This window comes from Scardinius erythrophthalmus, assembly GCF_964197995.2.
Source record: "Scardinius erythrophthalmus genome assembly, chromosome: 3".
In the NCBI taxonomy this organism is placed as follows: domain Eukaryota; kingdom Metazoa; phylum Chordata; class Actinopteri; order Cypriniformes; family Leuciscidae; genus Scardinius; species Scardinius erythrophthalmus.
Window position 1 is genome coordinate 54,262,583 of NC_138223.1, and position 18,377 is coordinate 54,280,959.

Sequence of the window (18,377 nt, forward strand, 5' to 3'; positions counted from 1 at the left end):
GAGTTATGCCACTGGCAGCTTTCGCGCTTGGCTAGGTGTCTCCATGTGCATGGTTCCCTTCGGGCGACCCCCACATGTGTATTTCCACTGTAAGCCTCTTTGAGCATGTGTCTTTCTCTTGGCAAGCCACTTTGCCACCCCTGGGGTTGAAATATTCCACCTGCGGCTGGACACCTCAGTGTTACTCCGTATGCAGCCCTTCGGGGTCATATGTGTATTCCAAGTCCCCCCCTTCGGGTTGGGCATGATTGCATATTTCCACTGGATATGCTTCCCAGTGTACCTTGGTATTCCTGTGTTAAGTAGGACTCCTTCGTCCGTGCTAGTCTCACGACAGGGAGCTCAGACTTACGCAGGGCACTGGAAGACAGTCGAGAGGTGGCGTGATTATACGGGAACCCCATTCGTCGTCATCCGACGTAACTCGGAGTGACAACGAAAGGGAACGTCTCGGTTACGTATGTAACCCTCGTTCCCTGAGTAGGGAACGGAGACGTTACGTCTCCCTGCCACTTCCGCTGTACCGCTGGAACGCCTGAGTTCAGTCTCGGCTTCTCAGCGAAGACATATCTGCATGTTGCCAGCGACTTCCTTGTATACCCCCAGGGTGGGGCGGAGTTACGCTATGCAAATTCCGCAGACCCATGGCATTTCTTTGCCATTGGCTCGTGTTTTAATACTCGAAGATGATCCCTACTCAGGGAACGAGGGTTACATACGTAACCGAGACGTTTTCATTTTTGCAAATCATACATTATTATGATAGATAGATAGATAGATAGATAGATAGTTTATTATAAAAGCATAAATCTAGCTTACACATTTACCCAAATTATCATACGCCTGTTTAACCACCAGCTTCACTTCTCTGTGTTTTACGGCTCTGATGAGAACGTCAGTCTCCTCGGCTGTGAACCGCTCCTGGCGTGCGCCTGGCAAATCCGCCGTTATAACAGCAATCCGCCATGGAACAAGCACGTCTGCTCGTAAAGGGAATGTGAGATGACGCTCTGATTGGTTTATTTCATGTTATGCCCAAACCACACCTATGAATAATGAAGCTACTTCAGACCAACCCATTTTAGATTTGCATTGGCGCAAGAGTCATTTATCCCGTCGGTATAATAGCAACATCGCCCGAGACCCGCCCACAAAGTTACTTGCGTTTTGCGCTTGATACTTGTGTTTCAGATTGTTAAAATAGGGCCTGAGGTGGTTCACAGGAAAGTTGACCTCTCTCATGCTGAGACGACATGACAATTACCCAAAAATACATATGGTTTGATGACGATAATTATCATCGAGTATTATACATGTTTGGTATCATTTGAAATGTCTGAATTTTTGAAATGTCTGAATTTTCCCATGGTCATTTTTTTTTTTTAGGAATTATATAGGCCTAAAACAGTGATGATCTCAAGTGTACCCTCACTTTTTCATGCGTATATATCAGTAGGCTTTTATAGAAAGAAAAATTTTAAATATAACAAAGTAGAATCAATGATTTATATATTTTTCTCCTGCCATTAGTGCAACTGGTAGAGTTTAGAGATAGCTGGCACACAAAGGAAGGTTGTCTCTAGACAAATGGTCTCCTACCCCCCAAAAGGTGTCAACACTGAATGTAAATTCCCATTGTTAGCAGATGTTTCCATGTGAAAGAAGTTCTGTCTATTTACTGAAATACAACGAGAAGATCGTGGCCTTTCTGTATCTCAGATTAGCCTGAGAGGCTGACAGTGAGATTCTCAGCTTCATGTATAATGTCGGGTTCGCATCTCTTCTCTTTATTCCAGAGCATTTGATGTTTTGTATCGATTATCTTTGAATTGATAATGAAATTGGCATGATACATTTACCTGACATAATAAATTGTTACACTTGATTATTCTAACTGACTTTGACATTATTTTCATTAAAGAGTTAAAAAGAATAAACATTCGCTCACATTTAATGATCCACAGATATCATTAAAACCTTTTCATTTATGGAGTCAGATGAAATAATGCGAGAATACATTTCCAAATGTATTTCATTTAATCAAAAATACTTTGCCACGAGAAAAGACAGTAACACGTAGAGACCTTCCGCGCTGGTCGGATGCTGGATTTTGGGCTTATCGAGTGCGAGCTTACAATCATATTAAAGGAGAACTCTGGTCAATTTTAACATTGAGCTAATTTTTTTGTAAATTTGGAGTGCTGTCAATACAGAGAACAACGACAAATCGGTGTTGCCTACACCGTGTTATCCTCTTTTTAAAATTTGCACCCTGTTGATTCAATGGGGCAAGTTTTAAACCTGCTTTTAGCCTCTTAACATCCTTGATGTGTCATTACAAGTGCACAGCCATTGTGAGTGATTCCTTCAGAGTGAACACGGGTGAATCTGACTGCAGTATATCCTGTTAACCGTTGCCAGAGCGCGGGCGCACTGAAGCGGTTTTTTTTTATAAATAGTTCAAAGTTACTATCAGATTTAATGTTATACCTTGACAAACTATACATCATTACAAAGATATAAGACTCAAGTTTCAGAATTTGACCACTATTGTATTCTGAGAAACTTATAGCGACAGTTATTTCTTAATTTGTGTCAGGAGTTATGAAATGAAAAAATGAGTCGATACCTTTGATATGAATTATGCGCGTCAGCCGCTTTCATTCATAAAAGAACTCCCGTGCCGTCGTCATGACAGCGATACACAAAACAACGTCCTTCCGGGCTTTTAGCTAAAAAATGTGCAGATTTGGAGAAATATTGATATATTCTCATAGGTTTACATCAGATTTCTATAGACAGGAATAATATTTATTGAATTTATACCCAAATGCGTCGATGTAATCATTATGAGCGTTTGCATACTCTGTTAATGTGTTTTCAATTCATACCAATAGCCTGAGGGCGCCCTCGCCGCCCTGTGCACAGTATTAGAACATGAAGAAGTGCCATAATCATGTGACAATCCAGGAAGCCTCGAACACACACACAGCTAACAAGAGATCGCGCTGTAACTATGGCTGTAACATGCAGATACAGACATTTTGAAGACAATAAACATGTTTGCTATGATATTTGAGTTACCTGTGTTTTTCAATCCATGCCAGGTATTTCCATAATAATAGATTATATTTATAATGTAATGCTAATCTATATAGACTATCATTGTGCAGAACAGTATACAATAGTATATTTTCTGTCTGATTTTTTTATCTGAAGCCAAATTAGATCACAGAAAATTATTTAAAATACTCGATTTGCTTTATAAAGTAAGTTTATAAGCACAAACATGGTTTTAATCTCATAAATTGTCGTGTATTGATGGTGTGCTAAGCTAACATGCTAGCTAGCCCTACGTGCACCTGCCACCTAGAAGTTATATTTTTATTATTTTTTGAATGCTTACTGAAATGTTTCTTTATTCAAGAAATGCATTTAAAACAGTTTAGAATGTAAGGGTGAACTTTGAGAAAAGAAATTAGTGACTGAAACCATATGAATAGCATGTGAATAGCCAGTCGTTAGTAACTATAATGCAGACAAAAGAAATGCATATTTAGAGCCATAGCCAGGCTGGAGAGGTGTGAATGTGTGCAGGGGGAGACTGAGACTGAATGGGGCTCGTTTGCACCACAAAACAATAAAGACAATATACTGCATAGATGGTAAGAAGATGACAATAAATATCAGTAGCATTTTAGCATCAAATCAAAATAAAGTCACATGACATGGTCTTGAAAAACATTTCACTAAATACAGAGTTTTGGACTTATTATCTTAAGATTTTAAACATAAAATGTTCAGACATGTGGCATTAGCTTTAGTGCATTTCTAGATTGCTCCAGGGCCAACTTCAATTTTATTTTCATGAGGATGTTTCATAAAAAATAATTTCTAATAACTTTACAAAACTTTGAAGCTATTTATAACAATTTTTGTCATTATGACAATAATTAATTCTACATTACAATAAACTGCCAGGTGTCAGCTTTCAAATGAGATCATACTTGTGCTTTTAGTACAAAGGGTTCATGAACTGTATCTGCTTCAGTTTGGGTATGTCATTTCTGGGGATTTTTCAAAAGTGGGGTTGCAGCTTAACAGGATATGTGGCGATGGATTCAAAACATTAAAAAATAGGACCTGTGTCGGTAATGAGAACCTTGTGTGTTTTAATACAATGTCTTTTTCATAATGTGCATAATACACAGTTAATGCTCTGTATGTCACTCAAAAGAGGGAATTTGTGTAACCGTAGTTATTAAACTTTGTAACAACGTTTCGATTTTGATTCCTGCCTCTCTTACAGATGAAGATGAGTGTGAGACGCGGAGTCCGTGTGGCGAAAACGCTCAGTGTTTCAATACACATGGAAGTTACTACTGCACCTGTGATGAAGGATTTAAATCAGATCCTCTCAATTTCACAGCATCAACCGGACAGTGTGTGGGTACGAGAGGGCTTTATCTGATAAACTATGATTACTATGACTACTATGATTAAAACACTATGATTAATACCAACTGCAAAATGATCAAATGAAATGTTCCCCTCAACCTTTTTCAAAACATTTAAAAAAATGGACGTTTTGATCTTTCAGAGAACATTCAGAAATGACATTTTTACAAATTAATGGAAAATATTCTTAGAATATATCTTGTTTGCAGTGATGGTGTTTAAACCCATAACTAAATATGCATAGATAATTATTAGATGTCAGATAAAAAAAGAGGATTTTTTTTACCTAGTTCAAGACCTGATTAATTTCTGACCCTGATTATAACCATCCGAGATCTATGTGATGCATTTATAAATTAAGCATATAAGTTAATGAAACTTGAAACATGAGGGGCTCTATATTGCACCCAGCGCAATTGACTTTGTACACCGACGCATGTATCATTCCTATTTTGCACCCACACACAGCGGACTTTTCCCTCCACAGACGCACGTCGGTAAACTAGCAAATGCACTTGCACTCCCGGGGGCGGTTCAGCGCAAAGAGGAGGCGTGTTCTGGCGCAAACGTTCCCTGATGCTATTTTGCAGGTTCACAAAACAATTCCGCCACTAACCAGGAAAAACATGCGTTGCGCATGTTATTCATATGCTATTTTAAGGGCGCATGCTTGGCCACAATGTAGCGTGTGCACAACGCGCATACACTTTGCTTTTCTCATCTACACAGAAGCAGCAGTTTTCATTTTTGCCAATCATACATTATTATGATAGATAGATAGATAGATAGATAGATAGATAGATAGATAGATAGATAGATAGATAGATAGATAGATAGATAGTTTATTATAAAAGCATAAATCTAGCTTACACATTTACCCAAATTATCATACGCCTGTTTAACCACCAGCTTCACTTCTCTGTGTTTTACGGCTCTGATGAGAACGTCAGTCTCCTCGGCTGTGAACCGCTCCTGTTGTGCTCCTGGCAAATCCGCCGTTATAACAGCAATCCGCCATGGAACAAGCGCGCCTGCTCATAAAGGGAATGTGAGATGACGCTCTGATTGGTTTATTTCACATTATGCCCAAACCACACCTATGAATAATGAAGCTACTTCAGACCAACCCATTTTAGATTTGCATCGGGCGCAAGAGTCATTTATCCCGTCGGTATAATAGCAACATCGCCCGAGACCCGCCCACAAAGTTACTTGCGTTTCGCGCTTGATACTTGTGTTTCAGATCGTTAAAATAGGGCCCGAGGTGGTTCAAAGGAAAGTTGACCTCTCTCATGCTGAGACCACATGACAATTACCCAAAAAAATTACATGAGAAAAGACAGTAACACGTAGAGACCTTCCGCGCTGGTCGGATGCCGGACTTTGGGCTTATCGATTGCAAGCTTAAAATCATATTAAAGGAGAACTCCGGTCATGAGTCGGTAATGAGAACCTTGTGTGTTTTAATACAATGTCTTTTTCTTAATGTGCATAATACACAGTTAATGCTCTGTATGTCACTCAAAAGAGGGAATTTGTGTAACCGTAGTTATTAAACTTTGTAACAACGTTTCGATTTTGATTCCTGCCTCTCTTACAGATGAAGATGAGTGTGAGACGCGGAGTCCGTGTGGCGAAAACACTCAGTGTTTCAATACACATGGAAGTTACTACTGCACCTGTGATGAAGGATTTAAATCAGATCCACTCAATTTCACAGCATCAACCGGACAGTGTGTGGGTACGAGTGGAGTTTATCTGATAAACTATGATTACCATGACTACTATGATTAAAACACTATGATTAATACCAACTGTTTCCCCAACAGATATCAATGAGTGTCTTGAGAAGACCTCTGAATGCACAGATGGTCTGGTGTGTGTGAACACCGTTGGCTCTTATAACTGCACATGTCCTGAAGGATTTGATCATGTTGCAAGACTAGACTCATCATGTGAAGGTGAGCGGCCTCACTCGTATTGCTTTCCATTTACTGTTAATCAAACCAAAGAACTTCAGTTTCAGAAATTTCATGCTGAGACCACATGAAAATTACCCAAAAATACATATGGTTTGATGACGATAATTATCATTGAGTATTATACATGTTTGGTATCATTTGAAATGTCTGAATTTTTGAAATGTAGGAATTTTTCCATGGTCATTTTTTTTTTAGGAATTATATAGGCCTAAAACAGTGATGATCTCAAGTGTACCCTCACTTTTTCATGGGTATATATCAGTAAGCTTTTATAGAAATAAAAAAATTAAATATAACAAAGTAGAATCAATGATTATTTTTTTTTCCTGCCATTAGTGTGACTGGTAGAGTTTAGAGATAGCTGGCACACAAAGGAAGGTGGTCTCTAGACAAATGGTCTCCTACCCCCCAAAAGGTGTCAACACTGAATGTAAATTCCCATTGTTAGCAGATGTTTCCATGTGAAAGAAGTTCTGTCTATATACTGAAATACAACGAGAAGATCGTGACCTTTCTGTATCTCAGATTAGCCTGAGAGGCTGACAGTGAGATTCTCAGCTTCATGTATAATGTCGGGTTCGCGTCACTTCTCTTTATTCTAGAGCATTTGATGTTTTGTATCGATTATCTTCGAATTGATAATGAAATTGGCATGATACATTTACCTGACATAATAAATTGTTACATTTGATTATTCTAACTGACTTTGACATTATTTTCATTAAAGAGTTAAAAAGAATAGTCAAACATTCGCTCACATTTAATGATCCACAGATATCATTAAAATATTTTCATTTATGGAGTCAGATGAAATAATGCGAGAATACATTTCCAAATGTATTTCATTTAATCAAAAATACTTTGCCACGAGAAAAGACAGTAACACGTAGAGACCTTCCGCGCTGGTCGGATGCCGGACTTTGGGCTTATCGATTGCGAGCTTACAATCATATTAAAGGAGAACTCCGGTCAATTTTAACATTGAGCTCATTTTTTTGTAAATTTGGAGTGCTGTCAATACAGAGAACAACGACAAATCGGTGTTGCCTACACCGTGTTATCCTCTTTTTAAAATTTGCACCCTGTTGACTTCAATGGGGCAAGTTTTAAACCTGCTTTTAGCCTCTTAACACCCTTGATGTGTCATTACAAGTGCACAGCCATTGTGAGTGATTCCTTCAGAGTGAACACGGGTGAATCTGACTGCAGTATACAGAGCCGCCTTAACCTAATTTTAGGCCCCGGGGCTGAGAGGTTTTGTAGGCCCCCGATCCCCTCGATTTATAGAGTCTCATTTTAAAAAAAAGTGTAATATCTAGGTAATCTACATCACAGAATGCATTAGTTTCTTTCGAGACCTACAACAGTGAGTTTTTTTAAATATTGTTTTCAATTTTAATATTGTTATTAACATATCACTGAGCACATAAACACAAGACACAACAAGACACTTTATTTAACAACCACACACAGCAACTAAATTTCAACTTTATGCAAATGAGAAGCGATTTTCGCGAGCGACAACCAATAGGAAAGAAGCCTTCCAGTGGAGCTCAGCTCCCGTCACCGTCTCGAGTGCAGTGCAGGCAAGACAAAAGAGTTTGAGGGCGATTTCACTGTTTTAAATGATTTGACTGTAACTAACCACAAACATGGATAGGCTATAATAAAATGATGCATGGAAAAGAAACTGTCGACAGTCTCAGTGAGTTTATGCTGGATTTAGTGCGTAAATCATTTTGTTTACAAATTAGATGCTTTGCAGTTGTTATATAGCCTACATGTTAAAGATTTTATTTTGGATGTGTTCATTGTGATTATATTGGCTGGGTTTATAAAAGTTTATAAAATTGAAAGGATAATTGCTTGGTGCATTTGGAAACAAAGCTTGTCTATTTCTAAATGTAATCGCGTGCATCTGTCCGTGTGTTGAAAAAAAACTTAGATTAAACACACTCGCAACAGACACACCCCAAAGCGAGACGTTAGCGGCACTGAGCGGACTTTTGCCTCATTCGCGCCGCGGGACCTCTAGACGCGCGTAAACGCGTCTTTGCATTGACTTAACATTGAAACCACTCGCGCGGCGTCGCGCCAGACGCTCTATTCGCGTTTGGTATAAACGCACCATAACAATAACATAACAATAACATAAAGCGACAGCACTACCAACGTCCACAAGCGACATACAGCGACAAAATCTGACAAGTTAAAACAATATGACCTTTTCAGCTCATCATAAACCTGAACATGGGAGGCCCCTGAACTTGGGAGGCCCCTGGGCTTCAGCCCAGGTAAGCCCGTGCATTAATGCGGGCTTGGCAATATATGTGGAGATGGATTCAAAACATTAAAAAATAGGACCTGTGTCGGTAATGAGAACCTTGTGTGTTTTAATACAATGTCTTTTTCATAATGTGCATAATACACAGTTAATGCTCTGTATGTCACTCAAAAGAGGGAATTTGTGTAACCGTACACAGTAAATTCCCCAGTGTTAAATCAACACTGCTCAGAGCACATATGGTCCCACTCTACATGGTGTTAAAGTAACACTGAAGCATTGTTAAAGTTAATGAGACAATTAAGTGATTAATTTAGTGATGATTGAGCATTAGTGATGACACCTGATGATAACAAGCAGAATCACTGAAGGAGAAAATCACAAATTGTAAGCCACCGTTATGGTGATGGGTGTTTGCTTTAGTTGGGCTCTTGACCCTTAGTGTATATTATTAACTTTAGACTTTATTTGTCTGCTGTTATTGATTTATAACAATCAAATGAACAAAGAAAAAGTGTGATCTGATAGTGTTGGTTATGTTTTGACATAATCATGCTGTGATCTGAAAATGAAAGTTATTGAGATAGTTTGGTGTAACTTGTTAGCAGCAGCTCTATGATTCTACAGTATATAATTATCAGCAATTTTCTTATAATCCAAAATATTTAACAAACATTGTTCTGATCAAAACACTTTCAAATGTATTAATTTAGAAACACAGACATCAATAATCAGCCTGTGAATCTCAACAATGGTGACAATAATAAAGCATGTTGCAGTGGCTGCCAACAATCACAACTCATTAATGGCTCCCATCATGCATTGCGGTATGAATAAATTATGATCTGAATTGTCTATGTAATTTACTTTTCCCAATTGTCACCATTGTTGAGATGCATAGACTGAATCTTTATGTCTGTGTGTGCCTAAAAGAAAGATTTAAAAAAAAAAAACAAACAAAAAAAAACGTTTAAGCAATCCTTTATATTATATCTAAAATTCTGGATATTTATGCAGAATCACAGTTATGCTGTAATCAACAACATAAATCAAAAACAAAGTTCAAATGATGATTGTCATAACATAACCAACACCATCAGATCACTTTTTTTCTTTGTTCATCTGGCAGTTGTAAGTCAGATAAAGCAATCAAACAAAAATTAAAGTTAATAATTTAAGAGTCAAGAGCCCAACTAAAGCAAACACCCATCACCATAACGGTGGCTTACAATTTGAGATTTTCTCCTTCAGTGATTCTGCTTGTTATCATCAGGTGTCTTCAATAATGCTCAATCATCACTAAATTAATCACTTAATTATCTCATTAACTGTAACACTGCTTCAGTGTTACTTTAACACCATGTAGAGTGGGGCCATATGTGCTCTGAGCAGTGTTGATTTAACACTGGGGAATTTACTGTGTAGTTATTAAACTTTGTAACAACGTTTCGATTTTGATTCCTGCCTCTCTTACAGATGAAGATGAGTGTGAGACGCGGAGTCCGTGTGGCGAAAACGCTCAGTGTTTCAATACACATGGAAGTTACTACTGCACCTGTGATGAAGGATTTAAATCAGATCCACTCAATTTCACAGCATCAACCGGACAGTGTGTGGGTACGAGAGGGCTTTATCTGATAAACTATGATTACTATGACTACTATGATTAAAACACTATGATTAATACCAACTGCAAAATTATCAAATGGAATGTTCCCCTCAACCTTTTTCAAAACATTTAAAAAACTGGACGTTTTGATCTTTCAGAGAACATTCAGAAATGACATTTTTACAAATTAATGGAAAATATTATTAGAACATATCTTGTTTGCAGTGATGGTGTTTAAACCCATAACTAAATATGCATAGATAATTATTAGATGTCAGATAAAAACAGAGGATTTTTTTTACCTAGTTCAAGCCCTGATTAATTTCTGACCCTGATTATATCCATCCAAGATCTATGTGATGCATTTATAAATTAAGCATATCATTTAATGAAACTTGAAACATGAGGGGCTCTATATTGCACCCAGCGCAATTGACTTTGTAGACCGACGCATGTATCATTCCTATTTTGCACCCGCGCACAGCGGACTTTTCCCTCCACAGACGCTCGTCGGTAAACTAGCAAATGCACTTGCGCTCCCGGGGGCGGTTCAGCGCAAAGAGGAGGCGTGTTCCGGCACAAACGTTCCCTGATGCTATTTTGCAGGTTTAGAAAACAATTCCGCCACTGACCAAGAAAAACATGCGTTGCGCATGTTATTCATATGCTATTTTAAGGGCGCATGCTTGGCCATAATGTAGCGTGTGCACAACGCGCATACACTTTGCTTTTCTCATCTACACAGAAGCAGCAGTTTTCATTTTTGCCAATCATACATTATTATTATGATAGATAGATAGATAGATAGATAGATAGATAGATAGATAGATAGATAGATAGTTTATTATAAAAGCATAAATCTAGCTTACACATTTACCCAAATTATCATACGCCTGTTTAACCACCAGCTTCACTTCTCTGTGTTTTACGGCTCTGATGAGAACGTCAGTCTCCTCGGCTGTGAACCGCTCCTGTTGTGCTCCTGGCAAATCCGCCGTTATAACAGCAATCCGCCATGGAACAAGCGTGCCTGCTTTTAAAGGGAATGTGAGATGACGCTCTGATTGGTTTATTTCACATTATGCCCAAACCACACCTATGAATAATGAAGCTACTTCAGACCAACCCATTTTAGATTTGCATCGGCGCAAGAGTCATTTATCCCGTCGGTATAATAGCAACATCGCCCGAGACCCGCCCATAAAGTTACTTGCGTTTCGCGCTTGATACTTGTGTTTCAGATCGTTAAAATAGGGCCTGAGGTGGTTCACAGGAAAGTTGACCTCTCTCATGCTGAGACCACATGAAAATTACCCAAAAATACATATGGTTTGATGACGATAATTATCATCGAGTATTATACATGTTTGGTATCATTTTAAATGTCTGAATTTCTGAAATGTCTGAATTTTCCCATGGTCATTTTTTTTAGGAATTATATAGGCCTAAAACAGTGATGATCTCAAGTGTACCCTCACTTTTTTAATGCGTATATATCAGTAGGCTTTTATAGAAAAAAATGTTTAAATATAACAAAGTGGAATCAATGATTTATATATTTGTTTCCTGCCATTACTGCGACTGGTAGGGTTTAGAGATAGCTGGCACACAAAGGAAGGTGGTCTCTAGACAAATGGTCTCCTACCCCCCAAAAGGTGTCAACACTGAATGTAAATTCCCATTGTTAGCAGACGTTTCCTTGTGAAAGAAGTTCTGTCTATATACTGAAATACAACGAGAAGATCGTGGCCTTTCTGTATCTCAGATTAGCCTGAGAGGCTGACAGTGAGATTCTCAGCTTCATGTATAATGTCGGGTTCGCATCTCTTCTCTTTATTCCAGAGCATTTGATGTTTTGTATCGATTATCTTTGAATTGATAATGAAATTAGCATGATACATTTACCTGACATAATAAATTGTTACATTTGATTATTCTAACTGACTTTGACATTATTTTCATTAAAGAGTTAAAAAGAATAGTCAAACATTCGCTCACATTTAATGATCCACAGATATCATTAAAACCTTTTCATTTATGGAGTCAGATGAAATAATGCGAGAATACATTTCCAAATGTATTTCATTTAATCAAAAATACTTTGCCACGAGAAAAGACAGTAACACGTAGAGACCTTCCGCACTGGTCGGATGCTGGATTTTGGGCTTATCGAGTGCGAGCTTACAATCATATTAAAGGAGAACTCTGGTCAATTTTAACATTGAGCTCATTTCTTTGTAAATTTGGAGTGCTGTCAATACAGAGAACAACGACAAATCGGTGTTGCCTACACCGTATTATCCTCTTTTTAAAATTTGCACCCTGTTGACTTCAATGGGGCAAGTTTTAAACCTGCTTTTAGCCTCTTAACATCCTTGATGTGTCATTACAAGTGCACAGCCATTGTGAGTGATTCCTTCAGAGTGAACACGGGTGAATCTGACTGCAGTATATGTGGCGATGGATTCAAAACATTAAAAAATAGGACCTGTGTCGGTAATGAGAACCTTGTGTTTTAATACAATTTCTTTTTCATAATGTGCATAATACACAGTTAATGCTCTGTATGTCACTCAAAAGAGGGAATTTGTGTAACCGTAGTTATTAAACTTTGTAACAACGTTTCAATTTTGATTCCTGCCTCTCTTACAGATGAAGATGAGTGTGAGACGCGGAGTCCGTGTGGCGAAAACGCTCAGTGTTTCAATACACATGGAAGTTACTACTGCACCTGTGATGAAGGATTTAAATCAGATCCTCTCAATTTCACAGCATCAACCGGACAGTGTGTGGGTACGAGAGGGGTTTATCTGATAAACTATGATTACTATGACTACTATGATTAAAACACTATGATTAATACCAACTGTTTCCCCAACAGATATCAATGAGTGTCTTGAGAAGACCTCTGAATGCACAGATGGTCTGGTGTGTGTGAACACCGTTGGCTCTTATAACTGCACATGTCCTGAAGGATTTGATCGTGATGCAAGACTAAACTCATCATGTGAAGGTGAGCGGCCTCACTCGTATTGCTTTCCATTTACTGTTAATCAAACCAAAGAACTTCAGTTTCAGAAATTTCATGCTGAGACCACATGAAAATTACCCAAAAATACATATGGTTTGATGACGATAATTATCATTGAGTATTATACATGTTTGGTATCATTTGAAATGTCTGAATTTTTGAAATGTAGGAATTTTCCCATGGTCATTTTTTTTAGGAATTATATAGGCCTAAAACAGTGATGATCTCAAGTGTACCCTCACTTTTTCATGCGTATATATCAGTAAGCTTTTATAGAAAGAAAAATTTTAAATATAACAAAGTAGAATCAATGATTTATATATTTTTTTCCTGCCATTAGTGCGACTGGTACAAAGGTCTCATTTCCAAATAAGTAAAACAAAAGGTAATAAGGTTTTTAAGAGTTTAGAGATAGCTGGCACACAAAGGAAGGTTGTCTCTAGACAAATGGTCTCCTACCCCCCAAAAGGTGTCAACACTGAATTTAAATTCCCATTGTTAGCAGATGTTTCCATGTGAAAGAAGTTCTGTCTATATACTGAAATACAACGAGAAGATCGTGGCCTTTCTGTATCTCAGATTAGCCTGAGAGGCTGACAGTGAGATTCTCAGCTTCATGTATAATGTCGGGTTCGCATATCTTCTCTTTATTCCAGAGCATTTGATGTTTTGTATCGATTATCTTTGAATTGATAATGAAATTGGCATGATACATTTACCTGGCATAATAAATTGTTACATTTGATTATTCTAACTGACTTTGACATTATTTTCATTAAAGAGTTAAAAAGAATAGTCAAACATTCGCTCACATTTAATGATCTACAGATATCATTAAAACATTTTCATTTATGGAGTCAGATGAAATAATGCGAGAATACATTTCCAAATGTATTTCATTTAATCAAAAATACTTTGCCATGAGAAAAGACAGTAACACGTAGAGACCTTCCGCGCTGGTCGGATGCCGGACTTTGGGCTTATCGAGTGCGAGCTTACAATCATATTAGAGGAGAACTCCGGTCAATTTTAACATTGAGCTCATTTCTTTGTAAATTTGGAGTGCTGTCAATACAGAGAACAACGGCAAATCGGTGTTGCCTACACCGTGTTATCCTCTTTTTAAAATTTGCACCCTGTTGACTTCAATGGGGCAAGTTTTAAACCTGCTTTTAGCCTCTTAACATCCTTGATGTGTCATTACAAGTGCACAGCCAATGTGAGTGATTCCTTCAGAGTGAACACGGGTGAATCTGACTGCAGTATATGTGGAGATGGATTCAAAACATTAAAAAATAGGACCTGTGTCGGTAATGAGAACCTTGTGTGTTTTAATACAATGTCTTTTTCATAATGTGCATAATACACAGTTAATGCTCTGTATGTCATTCAAAAGAGGGAATTTGTGTAACCGTAGTTATTAAATATGTAACAACGTTTCGATTTTGATTCCTGCCTCTCTTACAGATGAAGATGAGTGTGAGACGCGGAGTCCGTGTGGCGAAAACGCTCAGTGTTTCAATACACATGGAAGTTACTACTGCACCTGTGATGAAGGATTTAAATCAGATCCTCTCAATTTCACAGCATCAACCGGACAGTGTGTGGGTACGAGAGTGCTTTATCTGATAAACTATGATTACTATGACTACTATGATTAAAACACTATGATTAATACCAACTGCAAAATGATCAAATGAAATGTTCCCCTCAACCTTTTTCAAAACATTTAAAAAACTGGACGTTTTGATCTTTCAGAGAACATTCAGAAATTACATTTTTACAAATTAATGGAAAATATTCTTAGAACATATCTTGTTTACAGTGATGGTGTTTAAACCCATAACTAAATATGCATAGATAATTATTAGATGTCAGATAAAAACAGAGGATTTTTTTTACCTAGTTCAAGCCCTGATTAATTTCTGACCCTGATTATATCCATCCAAGATCTATGTGATGCATTTATAAATTAAGCATATCATTTAATGAAACTTGAAACATGAGGGGCTCTATATTGCACCCAGCGCAATTGACTTTGTACACCGACGCATGTATCATTCCTATTTTGCACCCACACACAGCGGACTTTTCCCTCCACAGACGCTCGTCGGTAAACTAGCAAATGCACTTGCGCTCCCGGGGGCGGTTCAGCGCAAAGAGGAGGCGTGTTCCGGCACAAACGTTCCCTGATGCTATTTTGCAGGTTTAGAAAACAATTCCGCCACTGACCAAGAAAAAATGCGTTGTGCATGTTATTCATATGCTATTTTAAGGGCGCATGCTTGGCCATAATGTAGAGTGTGCACAACGCGCATACACTTTGCTTTTCTCATCTACACAAAGGCAGCAGTTTTCATTTTTGCAAATCATACATTATTACGATAGATAGATAGATAGATAGATAGATAGATAGATAGATAGATAGATAGATTATTATAAAAGCATAAATCTAGCTTACACATTTAACCAAATTATCATACGCCTGTTTAACCACCAGCTTCACTTCTCTGTGTTTTACGGCTCTGATGAGAACGTCAGTCTCCTCGGCTGTGAACCGCTCCTGTTGTGCTCCTGGCAAATCCGCCGTTATAACAGCAATCCGCCATGGAACAAGCGTGCCTGCTTTTAAAGGGAATGTGAGATGACGCTCTGATTGGTTTATTTCACATTATGCCCAAACCACACCTATGAATAATGAAGCTACTTCAGACCAACCCATTTTAGATTTGCATCGGCGCAAGAGTCATTTATCCCGTCGGTATAATAGCAACATCGCCCGAGACCCGCCCATAAAGTTACTTGCGTTTCACGCTTGATACTTGTGTTTCAGATCGTTAAAATAGGGCCTGAGGTGGTTCACAGGAAAGTTGACCTCTCTCATGCTGAGACCACATGAAAATTACCCAAAAATACATATGGTTTGATGACGATAATTATCATCGAGTATTATACATGTTTGGTATCATTTGAAATGCCTGAATTTTTTAAATGTCTGAATTTTCCCATGGTCATTTTTTTTAGGAATTATATAGGCCTAAAACAGTGATGATCTCAAGTGTACCCTCACTTTTTGATGCGTATATATCAGTAGGCTTTTATAGAAAGAAAATTTTTAAATATAACAAAGTAGAATCAATGATTTATTTATTTTTTTCCTGCCATTAGTGCGACTGGTAGAGTTTAGAGATAGCTGGCACACAAAGGAAGGTTGTCTCTAGACAAATGGTCTCGTACCCCCCAAAAGGTGTCAACACTGAATGTAAATTCCCATTGTTAGCAGATGTTTCCATGTGAAAGAAGTTCTGTCTATATACTGAAATACAACGAGAAGATTGTGGCCTTTCTGTATCTCAGATTAGCCTGAGAGGCTGACAGTGAGATTCTCAGCTTCATGTATAATGTCGGGTTCGCATCTCTTCTCTTTATTCCAGAGCATTTGATGTTTTGTATCGATTATCTTTGAATTGATAATGAAATTGGCATCATACATTTACCTGACATAATAAATTGTTACATTGACTTTGACAACTGACTTTGACATTTTTTTCATTAAAGAGTTAAAAAGAATAGTCAAACATTCGCTCACATTTAATGATCCACAGATATCATTAAAACCTTTTCATTTATGGAGTCAGATGAAATAATGCGAGAATACATTTCCAAATGTATTTCATTTAATCAAAAATACTTTGCCACGAGAAAAGACAGTAACACGTAGAGACCTTCCGCGCTGGTCGGATGCCGGACTTTGGGCTTATCAAGTGCGAGCTTACAATCATATTAAAGGAGAACTCCGGTCAATTTTAACATTGAGATAATTTTTTTGTAAATTTGGAGTGCTGTCAATACAGAGAACAACGACAAATCGGTGTTGCCTACACCGTGTTATCCTCTTTTTAAAATTTGCACCCTGTTGACTTCAATGGGGCAAGTTTTAAACCTGCTTTTAGCCTCTTAACATCCTTGATGTGTCATTACAAGTGCACAGCCAATGTGAGTGATTCCTTCAGAGTGAACACGGGTGAATCTGACTGCAGTAAATGTGGCGATGGATTCAAAACATAAAAAAATAGGACCTGTGTCGGTAATGAGAACCTTGTGTGTTTTAATACAATGTCTTTTTCATAATGTGCATAATACACAGTTAATGCTCTGTATGTCACTCAAAAGAGGGAATTTGTGTAACCGTAGTTATTAAACTTTGTAACAACGTTTCGATTTTGATTCCTGCCTCTCTTACAGATGAAGATGAGTGTGAGACGCGGAGTCCGTGTGGCGAAAACGCTCAGTGTTTCAATACACATGGAAGTTACTACTGCACCTGTGATGAAGGATTTAAATCAGATCCTCTCAATTTCACAGCATCAACCGGACAGTGTGTGGGTACGAGAGGGCTTTATCTGATAAACTATGATTACTATGACTACTATGATTAAAACACTATGATTAATACCAACTGTTTCCCAAACAGATATCAATGAGTGTCTTGAGAAGACCTCTGAATGCACAGATGGTCTGGTGTGTGTGAACACCGTTGGCTCTTATAACTGCACATGTCCTGAAGGATTTGATCGTGATGCAAGACTAAACTCATCATGTGAAGGTGAGCGGCCTCACTCGTATTGCTTTCCATTTACTGTTAATCAAACCAAAGAACTTCAGTTTCAGAAATTTCATGCTGAGACCACATGAAAATTACCCAAAAATACATATGGTTTGATGACGATAATTATCATCGAGTATTATACATGTCTGGTATCATTTGAAATGTCTGAATTTTTGAAATGTCTGAATTTTCCCATGGTCATTTTTTTTAGGAATTATATAGGCCTAAAACAGTGATGATCTCAAGTGTACCCTCACTTTTTCATGCGTATATCAGTAGGCTTTTACAGAAAGAAATTTTAAATATAACAAAGTAGAATCAATGATTTATATATTTTTTTCCTGCAATTAGTGCGACTGGTACAAAGGTCTCATTTCCAAATAAGTAAAACAAAAGGTAATAAG

At 37.8% G+C, this 18,377-nt stretch overlaps 1 protein-coding gene across 1 annotated transcript in view; it reads left to right on the forward strand.

The window, feature by feature from the left end:
* The window catches only part of LOC308687456 (uncharacterized protein), a 94,976-nt gene that overhangs the window by 17,949 nt on the left and 58,650 nt on the right, over positions 1-18,377 (forward strand). The window contains exons 6-14 of the mRNA XM_081360018.1: positions 4,310-4,450; positions 6,059-6,199; positions 6,288-6,419; positions 10,201-10,341; positions 12,986-13,126; positions 13,215-13,346; positions 14,832-14,972; positions 17,610-17,750; positions 17,839-17,970. Coding sequence (XP_081216144.1) covers positions 4,310-4,450; positions 6,059-6,199; positions 6,288-6,419; positions 10,201-10,341; positions 12,986-13,126; positions 13,215-13,346; positions 14,832-14,972; positions 17,610-17,750; positions 17,839-17,970 — 1,242 coding nt within the window. The remainder of the gene's footprint in view (positions 1-4,309; positions 4,451-6,058; positions 6,200-6,287; positions 6,420-10,200; positions 10,342-12,985; positions 13,127-13,214; positions 13,347-14,831; positions 14,973-17,609; positions 17,751-17,838; positions 17,971-18,377) is intronic.